General features: G+C 44.3%; 2 protein-coding genes and 1 non-coding gene across 5 annotated transcripts; 2 read left to right on the top strand and 1 right to left on the bottom strand.

The window, feature by feature from the left end:
* The first annotated feature begins 1,881 nt into the window (after positions 1–1,881).
* Positions 1,882–5,344, top strand: LOC112890985 (cytochrome c-type biogenesis CcmH-like mitochondrial protein). Of its 2 annotated transcripts, none has more exons than XM_025957880.1 (4): positions 1,882–2,038; positions 3,438–3,635; positions 4,639–4,770; positions 4,965–5,344. In XM_025957880.1, the coding sequence occupies exons 2-4, from the start codon at positions 3,495–3,497 to the stop codon at positions 5,148–5,150; spliced, it is 459 nt and encodes a 152-aa protein (XP_025813665.1). In that variant the 5' UTR covers positions 1,882–2,038; positions 3,438–3,494; the 3' UTR covers positions 5,151–5,344. The 2 variants fall into 2 exon arrangements, with proteins under 2 accessions (XP_025813665.1, XP_025813673.1); XM_025957888.1 differs by lacking the exon at positions 1,882–2,038 and adding an exon at positions 2,202–2,441.
* A 46-nt stretch (positions 5,345–5,390) lies between these two features.
* Positions 5,391–18,989, bottom strand: LOC112890973 (galactoside 2-alpha-L-fucosyltransferase-like). 2 transcript variants are annotated; one of them, XM_025957861.1, is made up of 2 exons: positions 18,453–18,989; positions 5,391–7,107 (listed from the first exon to the last, which is right to left on the bottom strand). In XM_025957861.1, the coding sequence occupies exons 1-2, from the start codon at positions 18,730–18,732 to the stop codon at positions 5,636–5,638; spliced, it is 1,752 nt and encodes a 583-aa protein (XP_025813646.1). In that variant the 5' UTR covers positions 18,733–18,989; the 3' UTR covers positions 5,391–5,635. The 2 variants fall into 2 exon arrangements, with proteins under 2 accessions (XP_025813646.1, XP_025813654.1); XM_025957869.1 differs by lacking the exon at positions 18,453–18,989 and adding an exon at positions 17,878–18,434.
* Positions 18,990–20,609: 1,620 nt separating this feature from the next.
* Positions 20,610–20,748, top strand: LOC112879129. The gene has a single exon (XR_003225954.1). It is a non-coding gene; the product is annotated as a small nucleolar RNA Z247 (small nucleolar RNA).
* Positions 20,749–22,015: the final 1,267 nt, after the last annotated feature.

The following is a 22,015-nucleotide window of genomic DNA, read 5'->3' as shown; positions in this document are numbered from 1 at the left end:
CTCCATAGAATTTTACTCTCGCCAGACTTGAACTTAACGAAAAAAAGAAAGGTTCATAGAAATTTTTCCCCTTCCCCTTTCCCCGAACTAAATTGACCTAAGGCTCTTAATTCGTATTTTCCCGTTCACCTAGCAGAAATAGATTAACCCTAGGATCCTTTTTTTCTTTTTTGTTATTTCCTCTATGTGTATTTTACGTACCACATTAATTTGCTATAGAGAATTTCTATTAAATAAAGGTATTATTGCTGGAATAAATTGTTATTTAATTTGATAACATTTGTGATTTCTAACATTGATGAATTAAGAGAAACGGAAAGAGAGGGATTCAAACCCTCGATAAACAAAAGTCTACGTAGCAGTTCCAATGCTACGCCTTGAACCGCTCGGACATCTCTCCTCCATAATCTTATTATGGAAAATAAACTGAAAGAATAGCGAGTTTTTGTATTCTTGCAGTACAGCCACAACGACTCGGGGATTCCATGGCTCTATGGGAAAAATTCCTTTTCATCTAAGTGGAAGGATCCAGTATTTTTTTCACTATCGGAATAAGAAAAAGTCCAAATTCCGTTGACATAATAATTGGAAGTGGGAGAAGAGGGATTACCCAGGCATATTGATATGTATGTTCCATAAGAAAAGAAATAGCAATTTTTAGTTGAAATTTATAGTTCAATTTTTCTATAAAATAGAATTGTTTCTGATTCACTAAACCTACTCTTATCTCTCTCTAAGCCCTCAAATCAGACCTTCTACTACTTCTTAAGTAAGGGCTCGCTCTATTTTTGGAGAGCTAATTTTTTAACCTCAACTCCAGCAGTAGTTTCTAAATCTTACTCTCTTATTTTAATCCAATGGTTGTGACCCATATGTCAGTGGATAGGGGGCTCCTAAAGACCCTCCAGGAACAGAAGGTGGAGGAAGAGATTTGGAGACCTCACCAAAATAGGGGTTTTAGCAGAGGGTCTGCTGGAGTGTGGTTTTTTTATTCCATCCTCTTAATTTAAGATGAGATCTTGTTTAGAGGGTCTGCTGGAGTTACTATTAGTTGCATTTTTTTCTCCATTCAAATTAACTTATATGACGATAACACGAGCAAGTATTTAGCACATAGGTGCATCCGTACATGCATGTGCACAGACGAGCACATTCCTGTATTGTGTTTCACCAATGAAGTTGAATAGAGTGGAATTGTTCATGTCTTCTAATCCCTGTGTTTGGTTCAGTGAAAATTGATGCGATGATAAGATCGTCTCGGCAACGACTAGATCGTAGAGGGGGCAAACTAAGTAGCAAGCTGGTGGAATGGAAATAGATTAATTATTACCTCATGTGCTGATCTCTTATACATGCAAGTGACAATACGTGTTGTTCTTGGTAGCGATGTGAACTAACCTAGATTCCATTTGTGAAAGGAAAGAGCCGAAAAATGAACAAAATGGAACATTACCACCGCATCGTAAGAGAACATGCCTATGCCAGACCAACTACTAGTCACTTGAAAAAGAAGACCAAACCTGCTCAAAAAATGAAACTATAGTAATTGAAGAACGTCGATGCCTTCGATCTTCTTGTTCTTGCACCCCGGCCGGTCTTGGGTGGCGATCAGGAGGAAATCCTAGCATCCGTGCCGCCAGCGCCACTCCCTTGTCTAAAACTCTTCTCAATGGTTGCTAACGGACAAAAAGCAAAAAAGAAAAAGAAAAAAGAAAAGAAAAAAAGAGAACGCGAGAGAACCGGAGATCGGGTGGTGGATTCGCAACTGCAAATGGGTCGTGATCCAATTGTTACATTAGGCTGAATTTTACACTCAAAGTGGTCTGCATTTCCGGCCCACCAGGCCCAAGCCTAAAGCCGACCTCGCACCGCTCTCCCGCAGCTTGACGGGGCGCCGCCGCTCTCTCGACGAACGGCGGTTCAGTGGACAGGAGTGGCTCAGGCGCAGGAGTGGGACACCGACGAGCGTGCTACCATCCGGCCGCATCCTCAGAGGGCGGCGCGTAGTCCGCAAGGTGCCAGCGCGCGTCCGTGCCAGGTGAGTTGATCCCCCAATTTGGGAGGAGCTTTCAGCTGAGATTCGATCGATTGTACCGTTGCCAATTTGGGAGTAGCTTCCAGCCGGGGATTCACCGATTGCTACTAGTGGTCATCTTCCTCCTCTCTCCCACACCTTCCCGCTCGACAGCGCCCCCCCCCCCCCCCCCCGCGCCGTTCCATTTCCGCCCTCCGCTGATCCTCGTCGACATGACGCCCCCGCCGACCTGGCCCACCGACGGCCGGCGGCGCGCCGCCTCGCCGTCCCGCCCGCAGCCCACCGCCGGACTTCCCTTCCATCACGGTTTCTAGGTCCGGGGAAGAGAGCAGTCCCCGGAACCCAAACCCCGAAACCCCTGACCCGGCGGCGCCGCTCTGCATGGGCTCCTACTCCGGCGTCGGCGGTAAGCTTCATCGTTCCCTTTTCTTTTCTTCTTTCTTTTTTTAGGGGTAAAATCAGCCGGTGGCTGCTATACAAGTGGGAACAACCACTAGAACCACTTTATAGCAATCCGGAAGTACATGTGCGTAGGTAATCACTTGTTGTCCTAGTTTGATATGTGAAACACAGGTTCATGATTTCAAGTTTATACTTTGCAGTGTAGGACGAATTGTGAGTGTTTCACTGTTGTTCACCGCGAGGGGCGGTGCAAGCAGAGTAACCCCAAGGAGGCAGTGGCAGTAAACCCATGCCTCCTCTTGAGCGTGCCGGCCCCTAAACCTCAGCCTCCCCTCTCTTGCTCTTGCTGAACTGATATCCTGTGCCATCGCTGACGATTACCTCCACCCATTGATTTCCCTTCTAAATACCCTCCCCCATCTAGAACTGCAAGGTGTTATTTTTTCCTTTCTATTTAGTATTTGCGAGTTTTCAGAAGTTGCAGTTCAATTTAAGAAAATGCCAGTAGTTCGAATCTGATGTTGATAGTTCGAACACTCAGCTGAAAGTTTTCTAAACTTTTCGGTTCAGAGTGCATACTCGGTGCTGATAGTCTACAGAATTTCCAATGAAAAGGTTCAAAGCTCCATGTTCCCTTTTCAGACCTCCAATTTGAACCTTAAAATTTGTAAATAATTGAGGCCATGTTTTGGTTGGATCAGAAGGAAAGATTTGGGAAAATAACTGGTGTCAATGAAGAGAAAGCATGTCAATTCTCCCTTTCCAAATTGATGGCTCTATCTTTTCTTGTGTCAGAACTTGGTTGAGCTCTCAATATTTTCTTAGACTTGATTAGTCATTTATGAGGTTGGTGGTTTGGTTTATACTGATCGATGCTTTGGTTTAATGTTCTGTTTGAACAAAAGTCGATGCAATTTGTTCCTGTGTAACTCTTCTCATATCATAGTGTAATGGCACAAGCTATGACTTAACCTGTTTGCCCTTTTTTTTTCTCTCTCAGGCTCAATCCATTGCTAGTTAATTGTTGTAACACGAATCGAGTAAGTTGGATTTTGCTATGGCAGCCGAGGAAGATGTCAAGCAGAGGCAAATCATTGAAAACCGTGCAAGAAATATAAGCCACAATGTTCGTTGTACTGAGTGTGGTAGCCAATCGATTGAAGATTCACAAGCTGATGTCGCTATTCTCCTTAGAAAGGTTCATCCTTTTACCCTTGAATAAATGAGTTACCTCGCCTATTGGTCATTACAAAACTCATGTTAACTGTAGTTTTTGGTCATTCTCTAACTGAATAAATCAGAATTTGCTCATATTGTTATGTGTTCCTTTCTGATGTTTCCTTGCAACTTCAACTATTTATCTGAAGCAAAGTTAAGACTTACATCTTGGATACTGAAAATGGAAATGTAGTAGCTTCCACTTTATTGGATGTATCTCAAGGCAGCTGTATTGCTTGGTGCATCTTCCCTTGAATAACTGAGTTAACATTTCCTGCTGGTAGTTAAAGAACTGTGCTTTAACTGGGCTGTTTTTAGTCATTCTATAACTTAATTCGTCAGATGTGTGGACATTGTCATGTGTTTGTTTCTGTGTTTTGGTGCACCAACTGTACAATTATGGACATAGGGCAGGTAAGACTTGTTGCAAAGTGAAGTAATGTAGTTATGAAACTCCTGATTTTGTAAAATGGAATCTATTTTCGTGCAATCATTTGTTTTTAAAAAATATTTTCCTTATAAATTTACTGCTTTCAGAAGCATGCTTAAATTTTATGATTTTTAGGAAATTGAAGATCATGATAACAAACATCTCACATTCTCAGTGGTAATCATTCCACAAAAGAAATATCTCAAGATGATGTGTATTCTTTTATACGTGATGGGCCTGTCAATTCTTGGCATATAAAACATCTCACGTTTTGAAGGTTTTTTGATAACTGAAGCTTTGACAATTTGGTTTGATAGTTGGAAATTTAATGTTACCATGCTAGTCTCCAAGATGTTAAGCTTTATGTGCTTCTTTTGATTCCTCTGCTATATTTTATATATTTGGTTGCACAATCAGGAACTTACTGTTGACATGTATGTTAACCAGGAAAAAACAACATTCAGTAGTAATGTTAATTTAACAGCGTAGTGCTTTTTTGTACATTAAACAATTTATTTTTTCTGTCAGGCAGTAATGATATTGCATTTTGCAGCTCATTCGTGATGAAATAAAAGCAGGAAAGAGTGATAAAGAGATCTACAAGAAACTAGAGGATGAGTATGGAGAGACGGTTTTATATGCCCCTAAGTTTGATCTTCAGACTGCTGGGATATGGCTTTCACCTGTAAGCCCTAATTGAGATCTAGCATTTCGTACATGTTTCCATGTGTCTGGCATTAATTTTTTTGATGGGTTGTGGTACTCTGAGACATGCTAATTGAGCTAGTGGCTTATCAAATCCCCAGATACCTAAGAAATCTGCCCATCTGAATCTGAGACGAAGCGTTTGTTCACCTGATTTGAGTACATTCTGTACAGGTCATTGTGGGTGGTATAGCAGCTGGCATCTGGGCTTACCAAAAGCACAGGCAAAGGACAAATGTTCACATTATGGCTCTGAACCTTGTCCGAGGGGTTCCGCTGACTCCAAGGGAGAAGGAGACCATGCTTGAAATCCTCACACCACCACCGCCTCCGAGGAAGTGGTGGTGGCCAGGCCAATGATGTAGTGTTCATGTGTTTATCCTGCAGTATAGAGTATGTTTCCCATGTTGCAAATATTTACCTCAGAGTTTGGATGCATATTGGATATATGTGATACTTTGATCATGAATTTTTGTTGAAACAAACAGTTGCAACATGTACTCCATGGAACTAGCAGTATTTGCTGCATTTACTGAAGGCATGCATTTCTGGCAGATTGGGGACAGATGAAAACAGTCTTGTGTTGTCTGTGTCTGCTGCTTCGGTAAGCAGTATTTGAAGTCTGCCGATTAGTTAACAAGATTACCACTTGTTCCACACTATAAGTCAAAACACCAAGATTGCCACCACAGTTCATTTCCACCTTTCTTTCTGTATAACGTATGCATCTACAGTATTCACCTATCTACTGAATGAGTGTTTCTTCTACCTTTGGTGCCTTATTTTCTGATCTATTTTTGAGCCAAATAGCATATCAGCTTACTGCCATGCCTGTCACACAAATACTACCATTGGCTGCTGCTCTCATTGACAAGCTTGATGCCGCATTTGACGTCCACGCAGCGCCTGATGTACGGCGTCACCTTGTCCAGGTCCACGTCCCTACCTGCCGCGCAGTCGTAGGCCGACGGCGAGTGGAAGCACGGCTCGACGGAAGCCGCCCGCCGGCAAGGCGGCTCCTGTGGATCCAGCCCCTCCCTCCAGTCGTCGGCCCACATGGGCGCCCTGGCCATCACCCAGGGCCGCAGCCCGGCGAGCCCCTGCGCGACGTACCCGAACGTGGAGTAGCCGCTGGTGACGAGCACGTCGCACATGCTGAGCAGGTAAATCTCGCTCAGCGCCCTCATGTCGTGCGCCGCGTCGCCCCACCGCTGCCGCCCCTCGTGGCTCGGCTGGTGCACGCCGCCGGCGACCCTGCCGCCGAACTCGTCCCTGATGCGCTCGTAGTACCACGAGCTCAGCGACGTCACCAGGACGGCGTGCGAGGACGTGCCGTTGGCCGCGGTTGTCTCCGGGAGGAGCTTCTCGCCGCGGACGCAGGAGAGGACCTGCTCCAGGACGACCTGCGGGGGCTGCTTCTTCTGGAACACCCTGATCTGCACGCCGACTCGCTGGGCGGCGCTGGCGAGGTTTGAGCGATAGTACCTCGTGACAGCGTGCCAGACGGCGTTCGTCGGATGGAAGAGGTACCGTCCCAAGTGGTAGAACACGGCGTCCTTCTCCGGGAACATGGCCTCCAGCTCACCGGTGAACGGTGGCGTCAGGAAGAGCCCCGGCACGACGTAGTTGTCCGTCCACATGAAGAGCCACGGCACCTCGCCGAGGAGCCTCTGGTGCGCGCCGCAGAAGAAGAGCTTGTCGTGGAAGCCATAGCCGCCGGAGAGGTGGAGGTACAGATACGGCGGCGGCCGCGGCGCCGACCACGACACGTTCCCACCGGCGGACACGGTGACGGCGTCGCTCTGCAGCATGTTCCCGAGGCTCTCCTTGGAGCCGCCCAGGTAGCCCTGGAGGCGCCTTAGCGGGGAGGAGGAGAACCAGCCGGGGAGCGGCAGAAGCCACGTCGTCCCCGGGAAGGGCTCGCAGAAGAGGTCGGCGGCGTCCTTGCCGCCGTCGACGAGGAGGACGCGCTCCGTGAGCACCGCGTAGAGGAAGGACGACGTGATGGCGAGTATGCGGTTGCCGAGGCCGCGGTAGCTGATGTACACGAGGTAGCGGCAGCCATCGTCGACGACGCCCTCGCCGGAGTCGAGCCGCCGGACAGCCTCCTTATACGCGGCCGTGCCAGGGCCGCATCGCTTTTGTAGGGCTTCTTGCTTCCGGAGCTTGGCGATGAGGTACGGGGACGGCTTGTGCGACGACTCCTTGCGGTAGCCGGCGAACTGGTACCGGCTCCGGCACGACCCGTAGGTGAAGTCTGCGGTAAGAAGGCCGTCGAGGAGATGGTTGGCGGTGATGTTCGACCGAGGATCCCAGTCTGTTTCATCACACGTACAAAAAAAATTAGAAACAAAGCTTTTCAGTATAAATTCAAGAGATCAACTTTCTTGAATTAGCGCGAAATGTACTGATCAACAATAGAATTTTCTAATTTGCATGAGGAATGAGCGCTACCTCGGTTGAATTTTGCAAAATTCTTTCTTGCACTCTAAACAGGTTACAGTGAGGTGTTTCGTTCCCTAATACAATTTATTATGTGTGGTTTCAAGGTTCTAAAAAGGTAAATGACGTCTGAATATGTTCTAATATTCAGTGAGCGCGATTGCATCATGAATACAGCTGCCGACATCATTACGATTAGTGTATTAAAAGCACGGTTTTAAATCGCCGGTTAAAGCGTTCAGCGGCAGAGCTGCCGTTAAAACATTTAGCGGGTTATAGCCGGTTTTAGTGGGCTAAATGCCATAGCGCCTGCCCTTCCTAACAGCTATAGCCGCTATAAGCTCCAGCAATAGCATGCTTTTGTAAATGAATGAAGGCTGTTTTTCCAGGCGCATGTAGGTCTATTTGGATGTACTAAAATTAAGTGCTAAATTTTAGCACCTATTAGCACCCATACTCTTGCTAAAGTTTTTAGTCTTAGCTGAATTTTAGCCCATCCTATTAGCACTTCTGTTTGGATACGCTGGTGCTAAAGTTTAGCACTTTTGGATATTACCACTTGGATCCAAACACCCCCTTAGTCTAGGAGGTGTGTAAAAATAATGGCAATGGTCAAGCAAGTCATCATAGGATTTGGAAGCATATTGGACAATTAAAGGACATTGAACATTATATTGAAGATGGTGGCCTACGTGTACTTCCTCAAGGTAAGAGCTAGACTTGACGACACAATGGTCTATTCTAACTGCTCCTAGATCATGTATATATGTCGTAGTCGCCCTGTTGCCCACCCTAAGGTGATGAATGCTCTATATATCCTTTGACACATCAATATAGTGTTCCGGTCGTAGCATATATAGCCAAGACGACGACATGTTCTCCACCCAAACATTGTGATCGATTATATAATGACTAATAATACGTAATGAAATGTGTTACTCCTATGATCAGCTTTATTCAATGAAGTACACTCATCAGCTTTTGTCGACATGGAGACATCTTGATCGATAGTCAACATACTGAACTCCAACACCACACCTAATCACATGCCCTGTAGCTAGTATGACCTCTCTCTTTCATCTTTTTGTAGCAAGCAAGTGATCGACGTGCCGTCCTTATTAGCCTTGCCTAGCTTTTGATGTACGTATAACATGACTTACATTGTTGCACCGACCATCTCTCATGTCTCGCCTTCATCAATCTAATTCGTGGTGTTATCCTTGCATCTATCACGGCATCTAAAAAGAGGTCAACTCTATATTATAGCCGAACATGTACAGTGACGGCACCAGTATTATGGGGCTGGCATGAGCTATCACTACTAAGGGAACCATCTTTCATCCTTCTCATTTGTCTCAGCCAGTTTTAAGCCCGGACCAATGAAAGCATTAGACTCGGATTCAACGGCTAGGGGCCTATCGGGAGGGTGGGGGATATGTAGTCCTGGTTGGAGCCATCAACCGGGACTAAAAGTCCCTCGTTTGTCCCGGTTGATGGCTCCAGCCGTAACTGGAGATCCACGAGCCCATTTGTTCGACTAGTATTCTACGTTACTGAAGGGGCATCGCTCCCATACTTCCAGTACTACTCCGTTTACTGGTTCACGACTGGTTTTCATGTAAGTTTACTGAAGGGGCCTCGCCCCTACACTCCCAGTAACGCTCACATTACTAGTTTCTGATTAGTATTCTATGTTACTAAATAGGCATCGCTCCCATACTTCCAATACTACTCTATTTACTGGTTCACGACTGGTATTCGTGCAAGTTTACTTAAGGAGCCTCGCTCCCATACTCCCAGTAACGCTCAGATTACTAGTTTCCGACTAGTATTCTATGTTACTGAAGGGGCATCGCTCCCATACTCCCAGTACTACTCCGTTTCACTGGTTCACGACTGGTCTTACGTGCAAATTTACTGAAGGGACCTTGCTCCCATAACACTATGTTTACTAGTTCCCGACTAGTTTTACGCGTGTTCGATTATTTCAACTCCTCGTCTAGTCTACAGAATTAGTCGAAATCGACTCCGACTAGTCGGCTTCATCGACAGTTCAAGATCCAGCGGCAACTTGGCCAATGCATAGGCTCGGGGGCTAGCGCCACCGACTACTAGGTGTGTATTGTGCGACTCATCTAGCTCCCAGGCTCGGGGGCTGGATATGACACAACTCTCAGCAAACAAGGTTTAATTTGAGCGGTAATTTATGACACATTTTGGATAAGTTATTTGTTTATTTGTTTATCCATTTTTTAGGGAATTCATCCTAAAAAAGTGGTTTTTGAATTTCTGAACCAATTTGCCCATCTTAACCATTAAATTTTTACCATCGTTGCATACCACGATTTCTTGGATCCTTTATTCCAAACCTTAGGAATTTGGATTTAAGGCTTGAGGGCCGCAGGACACTTGTCATCAGCGACTTATTTTTCGAATCTTTTGAAAGATAAAGACAGAAGACTCGAGACTAAATTGACCCTCAGCCTGATTCTACGAGTCAACCTAAGGCTTGGGGGCTGCTCTACATGCAGTGCGAGTTCAATCACACCCTATATGAAAGAAAATTTGACAAACTACTCGGGGCATGAGCACCTCACAGTCTCGATGCAGCCAAGGAAGTACTCGGAAGACACCTTCAAGATGGAGTTCGGAGAACCCGAAGCGCCTTCAGAAGTACTCGGAAGCCTACGGTACTCGTCTACAAAGAGTTCGGAGGTTTGTCAGACCCGGACCTACAGGACTGCGCACATGGCCTAAATCTTACAGGATAAGGGGTGGGACATGGTCCAAGTCCTACACCAGTTGTAACTACTCGTAGTGTAGTAGAACTTCTCATACAGTAGTAAACATAGTCGGAACAGAAGGAAACTACCAGAATACTACTCGGGTAGGACTCCTGAGCTCATATCTGACTAGAACTTCCATGTAACTCTATCCCCCCAAACTATATAAGGGCAGGCAAGACCCCCTCCAAATATCAGATCACCCGATCATCACCTAAGACAATACAAACCACACTGGACGTAGAGTATTACGCTCTCGGCGGCCTGAACCAATCTAAACTTTATGTTTCTTGCACCTTTGAGTTCCTGATCTCGGTGACACCCTACTTAGAAACTTACCACCTCAGAGGTATTCCTCCATGGTCGTGGCGGTAAAACACCGACACCAACCAGGACAAATGAGGGACTTTTAGTCCTACTTGGTGGCTCCAACCGGGACTAAATTCCCCATACCCTTTTATCCCCTTCTTCCTCCCCTGCCCGAGCCATTCCTCCATTCGTGTTCTTTCTGTTCTTGGCTCTCGGGTGAGGGAAGGTCATGCCAATTTTCTCCACGATTTGTGAAGGTTTTTGATTCCCCCATCCATCCAATGGTTTAAAGGTTAGAAACTTCATCCTTTCATCTTCCATTGCTATTGTAGCTCATTTCATGGTTTAGAAATAGAGATTTTGATGTTTTTTAGATTGGAAAAAATATTGGAGTTTTTTCGATTTATACACCATTTGAGCTCAAATTACTTAAGGTTTGCATAGAGTAGAATGTTATTTTCTGGAATGGGAGTATATACATAGAGAGAGGAATACTATTTAGAAAAAATATGGATACGAAAATGAGTATAGTAGGATTTTTTATTTTTAGAATGAGAGTATGTATATATGACCTTATGTGGATTTGAATGTGCAATGTGAAATGTGTGAATGTGAAATGCCAAATTGAATAATTATTGAAAGTGAAAAAAAGATGTATACTTGGTATTATACTATGAATGAATTACTTTGACACTCTAACGATGTATTTATTCAGGGTCATATTAAAACTATCGAGAAGTAAAAAAAAATCTTTATTTTGGAACATGTATCTGTCGTTAACCTTGACCATGCGGTGATGACATTGCCATTCGGGGCCAACATGATGAAATACTTTGTTTGGTATTTTTTTACCCATAAATTATTTTTTACGCAATTAACAACTGCTAACGCATTTATAAAAAAATAAATCAAAATGAAAATAGTATATAAAAACTGGAACATGTCCCTATTTGTCCCGGGTGGTAGATCCACTCGGGACTAAAGGTGGGCTGAAATTTTCCTGTGGCCTGCCGAAATTGGGCTTTAGGCTATCTCCAGCGGACGCCTGTAAAGGATCCTGTACTCTATATATAGAGGAAGATTCCATTCTCTACTGCTCCAGCAGCGTTCTCTAAATGATCCTCTAAAATAGAGAACGCTACAGGTTTCCTCTATATATAGAGATTCTCTCTCCTCTTCTCTATTTTTTCTTTACGTTTCAAACACTAAATTAAATAAAAATAAAATATATCCATAGCGTTTGAGGTATGCTAAATACGTACGTACAAAAATTTGGAACAAAATACGTTTCTAATATAGGGTTTAATGTATAGAGAATGAGATTTAGAGAACGTTGTTGGAGAGAAATGAGATATAGAGGAGAGAATCTTGTAGAGAATTCTGTAAATGAAGGATGTAGAGGATGGGATTTGGAGGATATCGCTGGAGACAGCCTTAGTCCCGGTTCGTCGTTCCACCCGGGACTAAAGGTAGCCCCCTATATATCCTAGCTCCCCTTCTCCCTTCTCCATTCTCGATCTTGGCCGCCGTCTCTCCTCTGCACCAACGTCGTCGCCGCCTCTACGTCTGTCGCACCGGTGCCTCCGCCCCCCTGCGCACGGCCGCGCCGCGCGCCTCCGCCAACACCGCTAAGACACACCATCAGCGCCAGATTTGGGCCGCCGCATCGGTCCGGCCGTCGACGACGTCCGGCGCCCCCCGACCTCCTCCGGCGTCCCCCCACCGACGCTCTTCGCCTCCTCATCCTTGTTGCCTACATGGCCGCCATCGCCACCGCCGCCTCCCATCGTCCACCGCTCCACATCGGATCCGGCCGCCGTCGCCGTGCCGCCGCTCGAGCCTCTTCTGGCAGCTGTGCAGCACCGTGCCCCTCCTATGCGCCGTACCCCTCCTTCGGCAGCTACGCCTCGCCGTGCCCCTCCTCCGGCAACTGCGTCGCCCCTTGCATTGCTACTGTACAGCGCTAGCCGGCCACAGCAGTACTGTGTGAGTGTGCCTGCGCGTGTGTTGTGTGTGTTGTGCGTGTGTGCGTTGTGTTAGGTTAGTTGTTTGAATTATTTTTGTGTTTTGTATGTTAAGTTGTATGTTGTTAGATTTATATCATGAAACTAGCGATTTTTATTTGGTTTAGATGTTTAATTGGTTAGTTTGTTAGTATAATTAATTAGTTAGTTTTATTTGGTTTAATTTGTTAGAAAAATGAAATGGCTTGTGAGCAAAATCATAAAGATTTAACAAAAAGATTCAATTTTTTAGGTTATTATTGAAGTCTCGAATGTATATATATAAAGTCAAGTACTTAGTATTTTTTTTATAAAGTCAGTTACTTAGAGTTCTTTGAAAATATTATTATATATACATATAGACTTGTAGTTTGTGTCATTTTTGTAGACTTGCTTGTGACTTTAGTGACAAGACATAGTTCTTGAAAATTTAATGTATATATTGCATAGTGACTTTAGTGGCTAGAAAAAATTCTAGAAATTTGTATATTTACTTTAATGACTAGAAAAATTTCTACAAAATTTGTATGGTGGCTATTGTGACTAGACTAGATTAATTTGTGGAAATTGATACCGACGTCAGTGACTACATTAAATTCTTGAAAATTTCATGTATATTTACTTTAGTACATATTTCTAGAAATTTCATGTATAAGTCCATAGAAATTGTACAGGGTTGATCCTTAGCGTTATTTTTTGATAGCTAACCCTGAAGTCTACAGTTACAGTTACTTAAGTATAAGTTCTTAGAAATTTTATAGGGCTGATTCTTAGTGTTATTTTACATAACTAACACTGGAGAAGTCTATTGATAATTATGTAGAAGTCCTTAGAAATTGTGTAGTTACTTAGTGTTAATTATTTTATACAAATTCTTGATTTTTTATTTGTATTCTATTACTAGTTAAGATGGATCCGAGAGAGGATGAAGGTTGTAATCAGTTCCTAATGAACATGATTGTCGATGGTAATGTCGAAGAAAAAGAAGCCGGTGCTAATGCTCATCATCATGTCGAAGAAGAAAACGCAGGTGATGATGATGCCAGCAATACCAACACATACCTCAATATGTCCGGTGACGGGATTGAGCAATCCGATGATGGTGCTGATCAACAAACCAAGAATGTATATATATCTAACATTTCATTCTTCTATATGTATATATATAAAATAATATAGGTAATGACTATTATTGAGCATGCATAATAATATGTCTTTTATTTGTAGCCCTCGGCATCGAAGAAGCGTAAAAGAGGCAAACGAGGCCCCACCAGAAAATTGGAAGGGCGATACATTATCATAAAAGTGGCGCATGATGGCGAACTCATGACTCCTGCCAATGCTGCAGAGAAATACATTAGAGAATGTGGACGTCTTGTGAGGGACCATATCTCGATCAGCTTTAGGTTGTGGAAATCCAATAATGCAAATGAGCAAAGTGTAGTGGTGCCTCAAAGAGATAAGGAACAGCTTTAGCGTGAATTAAAGAATAATTTCACACTTCCACTAGAGTCTAAAGAATTAGTTAAGGATTGGACCTTCAGGAAGATGGCCATACAATTTCAGACCTTCAAGAAGAATTTGGTTAAGGATTATATTAAGCAAGGGAAAATACCAACATTTACAGGAGCATTTGAAAAACAGAGGACCACTAGGATGCATTTGTGGTATATAAGTGTTTGGAGCTTGATATTCGGTGGGTGCAAAGGAACAAAGAAAATGCATCGAAAAAAAATATCACCACACTCTAGGGCAAAGTGGATACAAGATCGCAATCCCGAAATGGAAGAAGATAGAACAAAATTTGCTTGCTAGAGGCATCACACCTACAACCATCAACTGGCCTGAATGTTCAAGGAACTGGTTTTATGGTCATGGCGGAACCTTGAACCCTAAGAATGGCGAGTTCATTTTTGGCGAAAGAGTTCAGCGAGCAGCCATTAGACTACAAGAGGCCATAGATGTAGTTGCCTAGGGAATATTCCAGCCTGATAGAGAAAAAGATGAGCTGACTTATGCCCTTGAGAATCCAGAACATCCGGGTCGAACACGAGGCAAAGGCGTGATTCCGTGGAAATATAGGTTCAACCAGTGCATCGACTCTTACAGAAGCCAACAAAGAAGGAAGAACGAGGAGCAAGTGCGCTTGAGAAGGCTCAAAGAACAGTTGTATCTAATGATCCCAGAATGGCGGGTGAAGTGAAATGACAAGTTGCCATAGCAATGAGTCAGCAGCAGCAATCACAACCAGCTTCGGTGCCTAATATCAACGAATCTAATGTGTCTCAGAGAAGAAGCAGCTGCGCTTCCACGGAGCTACTATCAATAACGCAGTTGAAACCAGCTAGCAGCGCTATCCTATGGATGATATCACTCAACGGACACCTTCTGCGCTGCAAAGTAAACACAAGGGCATAATCTTCATGGTTGGCCACGGTGCTGTTGCGCCAACCCAACCAGGAGATATCTACCATGGACAACCGATTCCTGTTGGATACGCTAAAGTAGGTGTGGAGGAAGTGTGCCAGGATTATGAGACGCTCGAGCTCGACATTCCTGAAGGTAATGTGGAGACGAAACTAGCATAGGCCATTCATGGTTCGATCCTGTGGGAGAAGCGCAACATCCTCTTTAAGCCTACTAATCAGGCATCAAGGCCAGCATCTCCGCAACCTCCTCCAAGGGCATGCAGCACGAGTCCACCGTCTCTACCACCTGCACCACAACATTCTCCTTCAAGGGCACCTATCATGAGTCCACGGTCACCTGCTTCATCTCCTGGGCAGCTAGCTTCTCCTCAGTCACCTCCTCCTAGGCAACGGTCTCCTCTTTCACCTCCTCCGCCGCCGGCAAATAAGCAAAAGCAACCGCCGAAGAAGCAATCATCAGTTAAAGAGCCTCCGAAGAAGAAGGAGCGGACCAAGAAGAAAGCTAAGGAGCCTATTAAGCTACTATGGGAGAAAACTTATGAGGAATGTTGTGAGGAAACTAAGAAAGCGGTTGACGAGCACTTCAAACCAAAGAAGCCGGAAAAGAAGGTACAATAAATCTAGCAGATTCAGCCTTTTTCTTAAAAATGACCGATGCAAATAGGAGGAAATTCATTCCACCATCACAGTATGACCGCTCAATTACCAAGTCATACGAGAAGAAGAAGAAATCTGCTGGGTTGTCTGATGTTCCATAGCTCGGAGCCTAAAAGAAGCAATCAATTGAACCGCTCGTCATGCTACCAACAGAACAACAAGGGCTAATTGCTTTTCTGGGCACCTCTCGTCTCTCGGCGGCTCAAGTTGCAGGGCTTGATGAACTTGAAATACACCTGGGAGTTGCTAGATGAAAATATAAGTTTCGCAAGAGCATTGTTCCCCCAGAAGTCTTGCTTGTGCTTCCAACGCAAATGTGCAGACTACATGATTACTACATGGTCGCGTCTAGCCGTATGACTGTATGATGGGTGTACGGATTAAAGATGAAGATTACTTTCATGGCAAGGATGTGATGAGGTTGTATTTCGAAGAATTATACCAACTATACCATCAAGACGCCCTCGACATCAGTTTCATCAGCACCTGGCTTCTGTAAGTGGTGTTCTTCAATTTTCATTTACATAATTAGCGAATCTTATTATATGCCCTCAATCTATAGATTCCTTGTTTCTTTTGTATCACATAGAATGGAGATTCAAACTCGTAGGAAGAATGACTACTTTCACTTGGGCTTCGTCAACCCAGTGGTTGTGAATTGCATTACTCTAAAGGACGACCCTCAAGAAATATTTTATAACTTATACAAGTTCTTATCCATTCAGCATTATAAGAAGAACATAGTGTTTCCTTGCAACTTTCAATGAGTGTTTTCTGCCATGTAACCCCTTTTACTTTTGTATAATTGAATTTTTCTAACCCTAACAAAAAGTGGTTCTGTACAATCTTACAGAAATCACTGGATACTAATTAACATAATTCCTGACATGCGCTTAGCGATTGTTATGGACTCATTGAAGAAAAAGCTAGAACTTTACAAAGACATTACCAACTTGTTGAAAAGGTAATTACTAATTATGAGAATTCCTTACATGCGTTTAGTGATAAATATATTGATTCGTTCTCGGTCATGTGCAGGGTTTGGGAAAAGTTAAGTGAAAAATAACCACGTAATTTCACATGCGAACTTAGATTGAAGTCAGACTTTCCTGTACATAGTGGATGCTGTTTTGCACGTTTTATTTATTTCATTACATATTCATTACCTAGTGACTTCTTTTGTCTTAAAGTGTTTGAGGCAAGTACATGGCAATAATTTATGTGTATACTATGTTTGCGAGTACATTCACACTCTTGTAGGTTCTTATAAGACTTATACTTCTTGAAAAGCGGAAGTAAGTAATAAACAACATTTTGCAATGTTTCAACTAATTTTGAAAATTATCATAATTAGTATTTTTCACTTTTTTATAAATCCGTAGGATGCGGGATCAGCTCCTTCCACAAGAAAGAGTTTTGGCGATTCAAGAAGCTATGGCAGGATTTATTTATAAGCAAGTCATCAAATCAGATGGCGAATTCCACTATGGTGGATACATTCTTGATAGAACTAGTAAATATAGCATAGATGTCATATAAAACTTTGTTACACTTTAGCGGTGAATCCCACTTGCTATGTGTGTGTGTGTCTATATATATATATATATATATCAATGGATTTCATACTCAGCTCGAACAAGCACGTGTAGGACTATAAAATACTACGTAATTTCGAATATGGAAATGTAGCTGAAACAAAAAAAGAATGAATGGAAAGGAACACAGAAAAAATAAAAGAAAAAAGAATCTTCCAACCAGGTCCCTGCCTCGCCGCAGCTGGGAACCTCTTTACCAACCAGGATTAAAAGTCTTCTTTAGTCTCGGTTGCCAGATTAGTGACTAAAAGCGCGGACCTTTAGTCCCGGATTGGCGGTCCCGGTTGGAAAACCGGGATAACATAATAAGCCTTTTGTACTGGTGTATGGCTCCCCCCCATATTTTTCATTTTTTATATCAAATATCTTTAGATTAAGAAGAAATGAGCTGCACGACCTAGTGTTTCTTCTACGAAATAGTAACTTAGCTGCCTCCCTAATCTTTTAATTATTCTTGCTCCCTCCAGCCGAATCATATTCTTGATTTCCAGCAATGCAATGTACGTCCTGCCTCTCCCCTATCCTCTCAGGTCGATCCTACTCCTCTTCCGGTCCTGATCTCGCAATTTTGTATATGTTTACCTCATTATTTCAGAAATACAAGTCCACTTAAGCATTGATCTGACCTCTGGTATTACACTTTGATGAACAGCAACATTTGTAGTATATTGTATTCCAACCTGAAGCAGCTACAGCTACATGCTATAAAAGTATGTTTCATGACCAGTCTATACTAGTAGCAGCAAGTTCTTCACTTTGTCAGTATATGTGATTTTGGGATAAAAAAAGAGAATATGTGACTTTTTAGCCATTGATAATGATTTATTTTTTAAAAAAACTTACAACAAACTTACAGACACGGTACGTGCAACATGTAGGCATAAATGAAAAAGGCTTTGATCGATCGTTGACGAGGGTTGACTCGGCGTCCGCGTGCGTGTCCTCCGGTGGTCCTCCGTCCGCGCCGCGCGTCGACGTGGGGAGCTAGCTAGGCAGCGCCGGCCGGCCGGCCTCGCAGGCAGAGCTTATCAGGTTCGTATGGCGCCGCTCGACGGGCCTAGCTATTATTATTCTAGCTAGCGGCAGGGTGTTTCGTCGCGTAGCTGCTCGTAGACTAGCCGTATTGCTAGACTAGATAGCCACGGCCCGTCGTCGGCTCTACATGAAAAGGATCTATCGTACGCCCATGGCCAAATGTTTGTAATTATATATCTCAAAAAAAGATGGAGAAGTTGAATAATCTGTGTATAAAAATGCAGATGAAATCGACATGGTTGTTGGTTGGCACGCGCGTGTGTGTAGACCATCCTGTCTGCTAGTTTCGGTAAGCTAGAGGAAGCAGCAGGCTTTAGCAGCGAGGAGGACGAGACCTGACGAAGCGCACTATGTTGGGTTTGCGTTTGTTGTCTCGCTACCTTGTAATTAACGTGTAGTACCTACGTACCTCGCGGGTCGTCGAAAAACATGGAGGCCGGCATCCCGTCCGGCGAGCGGCCCCACCAGGCGCCGTCGGTAGCAGTGAGCACGAAGACGGCGGCGGCCACGGCCGCCGCAACGACGCAGACGGCCGGCAGAGACCTCCTCGTCGCGCAGCTGCTGTTTCGCGACGGCCACGGCCACCACCACCACCTCCTCGTCGTCGACGAGGAGCTGGTCTGCTGCTGCTTATTGGCCACTCCCACTCCCACTCGGGCGCCGCTAGTGCCGCCCTGCGTTGCGTCCATGGCCGGCCGCTCGCACGATCGACCGCTCCGATCGCCGGTTTCTTCGCTCGCTTGCTCTCGGAGCGAGCAGTTGTTCCAGCACGTAGGTTCGCGCTGTGCCTTGGGTTGGACGACCTCGATGTTGTGGGCAGTTGGGGCGAGCGAGCGAGGCCGGGACGGAGCATATGGGACGCGGCCGGCCACGACTCGGCACTTGCGGTCTTTGCGGGGCGAAGGTGCGGTACCTACTTAGCTGCCTACTGCTTCAGTCAAAAAAACAAGTCAACCTGAAACTTAATTTTGCTACGTTCATCAAACTCTCCGCATCGAAATCCTGAAAATTGTCTCTCCGATTGAAAGCAGCCGAGCAATCAATTGCAAGTAATTGAGAGCTTGTCTCATTAAAGCGGTTATCAAACTCTTGAACTAGCCAGTCAATAACATCACTAAAGCAATCCACTTCATAGTGATGCTTGATGGAAATTCTAGATTTTTTTCCTAGCCTATTGGGGGATCAATATATGTATTATCCATTCCCAATATATCAATCTCATGCATGTCACAAAACTCATTCACTCCACCTAATAATTTATCCCACCCTTCTCTTCTAATATTATCCAAATGGAGTCTTGTTGATCTCACACATCCAATGGTATCCACAACGTCTTGATCCTTGCGTTGCAAAGCTAATGATAAGGAATCTGTGGTTGAGATGCAAATAAAAGACACAGTCTAAAGATCTGAAATACACTAGAAGATTTGATGCTTGATCTCTATTTTTCCAATCTCTATCATCCTTTTCCACAACTTTTAGCACTTCAACTATTGTAGGAAACATATTGACCAAACTTTTAAGAGTTTTATAATGGTACTCCATTGAGTATCTCCTGGTCTTTGAAGGCATATTGCTATTGATTTAACCTTGTTCCGGTCTCAAGTTGCCCACACCCTAATGCTTTACTCACTTGTTCATGATTGATATCTCTGATCATATCCCTTCTCTTAGCTGATCCACCCACCACATTTAATAAGATAGAAATCCTGGATAAGAAATTGCTTATCCCCTTATATTTTCTCACAATTGCCACCATGACTAGCTGAAGTTGGTGAGCAAAGCAGTGCACATAGTAAGCTGATCTACTTTCTCTTTGGATCAATGATTGCAAGCTATTGAACTTGTTAGAGATATAAGTTTGTTAGGATAGATACTTGTTCACGGATCACGTTAAACTCTCTTGCCTTGTACTCAAAGTTAGATAGCTCAGGTTGTTGAGATCTGTTTTGATCTTGTAACACAAGTTGTATGTGCCACGCTGAGGGCTTTTCTCAGCCTATATTAACACGGAGCCGTGATGCCGAGAGGCACACATTCAACTATTTCCATATGGTAATCAGAGCCGGATTCCTTCACAGGATCATCCATGGCACCCTCCTCATCCTCCGCATCATCTACTGCTCCGGTGATCGGTTATCCGGTCACCGAGAAGCTCTCCCGGAACAAATTCCACCAGTGGAAGGCGCAGGTCATGTCTGCCCTTCGTGGAGCTAAGCTAGCTGGCTTCATTGATAGTTCATCCGCTGCACCGATGGCAACCGTCGTTGACAAGGAGGGGAAGGAAACTCCAAACCCGGAGTACGCCGATTGGGTGGTTCAGGACCAATAGGTCTTGAACTATCTGCTGTCGTCGCTGACCCGTGACATTCTCACTTAGGTTGCAACCCTGGAGACATCTGCAGAAGTTTGGGCATCGATCCAAGTGATGTTTGCATCACAATCTCATGCTCGTGTGATCAACACACGCATGGCCTTGGCGACCACAAGCAAGGGTACCAGTTCTGCTGCTGAGTACTACACCAAGATGAAGGGCCTAGCGGATGAGATGGCATCTGCAGGCAAGAGACTTGAAGATGAGGAACTGGTGTCCTACATCCTTGCTGGGTTGGACATCGACTTCAATCCACTGGCGTCGGCCGTTGCCGCATGTGTGGAACCTATCACATTGGGTAAGCTCTATACTCAACTTGTTAGTTTTGAACAAAGAATGGATCTTCTTCAGGGAGGATCCCAATCTTCAGCCAACATGGCGTCGCGTGGTCGTGGCAATGGTGGTCACGGTCCTGGACATGGCAATGGCAACAATCGTGGTCGTGGCAATGGCCGTGGTCGCAGCAATGGAGGTCGTCAAGGCGGGAACGGTGAGCGTGTCACTTGCCAGCTCTGTGGCAAGGATGGGCATACCGTCCTCAAGTGCTACAAAAGGTTTGATGTCTCCTTCACCGGCATCTCTGAGAAGACATCCGTAGAAGCAACATCATCGTATGTCATCGACACCAACTAGTATGGAGACTCGGGGTCAACTGACCACATCATGTCTGATCTTGAGAAGTTGTCCGTGAGGGACAAGTACAATGGCACCAATCAGGTTCACACGGCAAGTGGAGCAGGTATGGAGATTGATCAAACCGGTCAAAGTATTGTTCATACCCCTGATCAAGATCTTCTTCTAAATAATGTTCTTTATATACCTAAAGCAAACAAGAATCTATATTCTGTGCATAGACTTGCTCCGAACAACCATGCCTTTTTTGAATTTCATCCCACTCATTTTTTTGGTCAAGGATCAGGTAACGAAGAAAATCCTCTTTCAAGGCATATGTGAAAGAGGCCTCTATCCCTTGAAGCCCCTGCAAAATAAACAAGCCTTTGGCGCCACCAAGTTGCCATCATCTCGGTGGCATAGCCGCTTAGGTCATCCATCTTCGTCAGTCGTCCAGCAAGTCCTTAGCAATAATAATATTTCCTTTCTGCGTGAGTCCAATAAAGAGTCTATCTGTGATGCTTGTCAAAAGGGCAAAAGCCATCAGCTTCCCTACCCGTGATCATCTAGTGTGTCAAGCAATCCCCATGAACTCGTGTTCTCCGATATATGGGGTCCAGCACCCTCTTCTGTTGGGAGAAACACTTATTATGTGAGTTTTATCGATGATTTCAGCAAATTTACTTGGATTTATTTGCTTAGACACAAATCTGAAGTTTTTCAATGCTTTCATGAATTTCAAGCCCTTGTTGAATGACTCTTTAATCGCAAAATTCTTGCTATGCAAACTGATTGGGGGGGAGTATCAAAAATTAAATTCCTTCTTTCAGCGAATTGGAATTAGTCATCATGTATCTTGCCCCTATGCTCATCAACAAAATGGATCTGCAGAATGTAAACATTGACATATTGTTGAAGTTGGGTTGTCCTTGCTTGCTCATGCTTCTATGCCTCTCAAATTTTGGGATGAAGCCTTTGTGACTGCA

Source organism: Panicum hallii, chromosome 1 (assembly GCF_002211085.1).
Source record: "Panicum hallii strain FIL2 chromosome 1, PHallii_v3.1, whole genome shotgun sequence".
Taxonomy (NCBI): Eukaryota; Viridiplantae; Streptophyta; class Magnoliopsida; order Poales; family Poaceae; genus Panicum; species Panicum hallii.
The sequence above is the reverse complement of the archived record's forward strand: the minus strand, read 5'-3'. Positions and strand labels throughout refer to the sequence as shown.

Excerpts from the sequence above, each read along its gene's own strand:
- LOC112890985 (XM_025957880.1), top strand. The coding sequence starts at position 3,495 with ATGGCAGCCGAGGAAGATGTCAAGCAGAGGCAAATCATTGAAAACCGT. Across the intron at positions 3,636-4,638 it reads TCGCTATTCTCCTTAGAAAG|CTCATTCGTGATGAAATAAA; the intron begins GTTCATCCTTTT and ends TGCATTTTGCAG. Across the intron at positions 4,771-4,964 it reads CTGGGATATGGCTTTCACCT|GTCATTGTGGGTGGTATAGC; the intron begins GTAAGCCCTAAT and ends CATTCTGTACAG.
- LOC112890973 (XM_025957861.1), bottom strand. The coding sequence starts at position 18,732 with ATGGACGCAACGCAGGGCGGCACTAGCGGCGCCCGAGTGGGAGTGGGA. Across the intron at positions 7,108-18,452 it reads GTTTTTCGACGACCCGCGAG|ACTGGGATCCTCGGTCGAAC; the intron begins GTACGTAGGTAC and ends GTGATGAAACAG.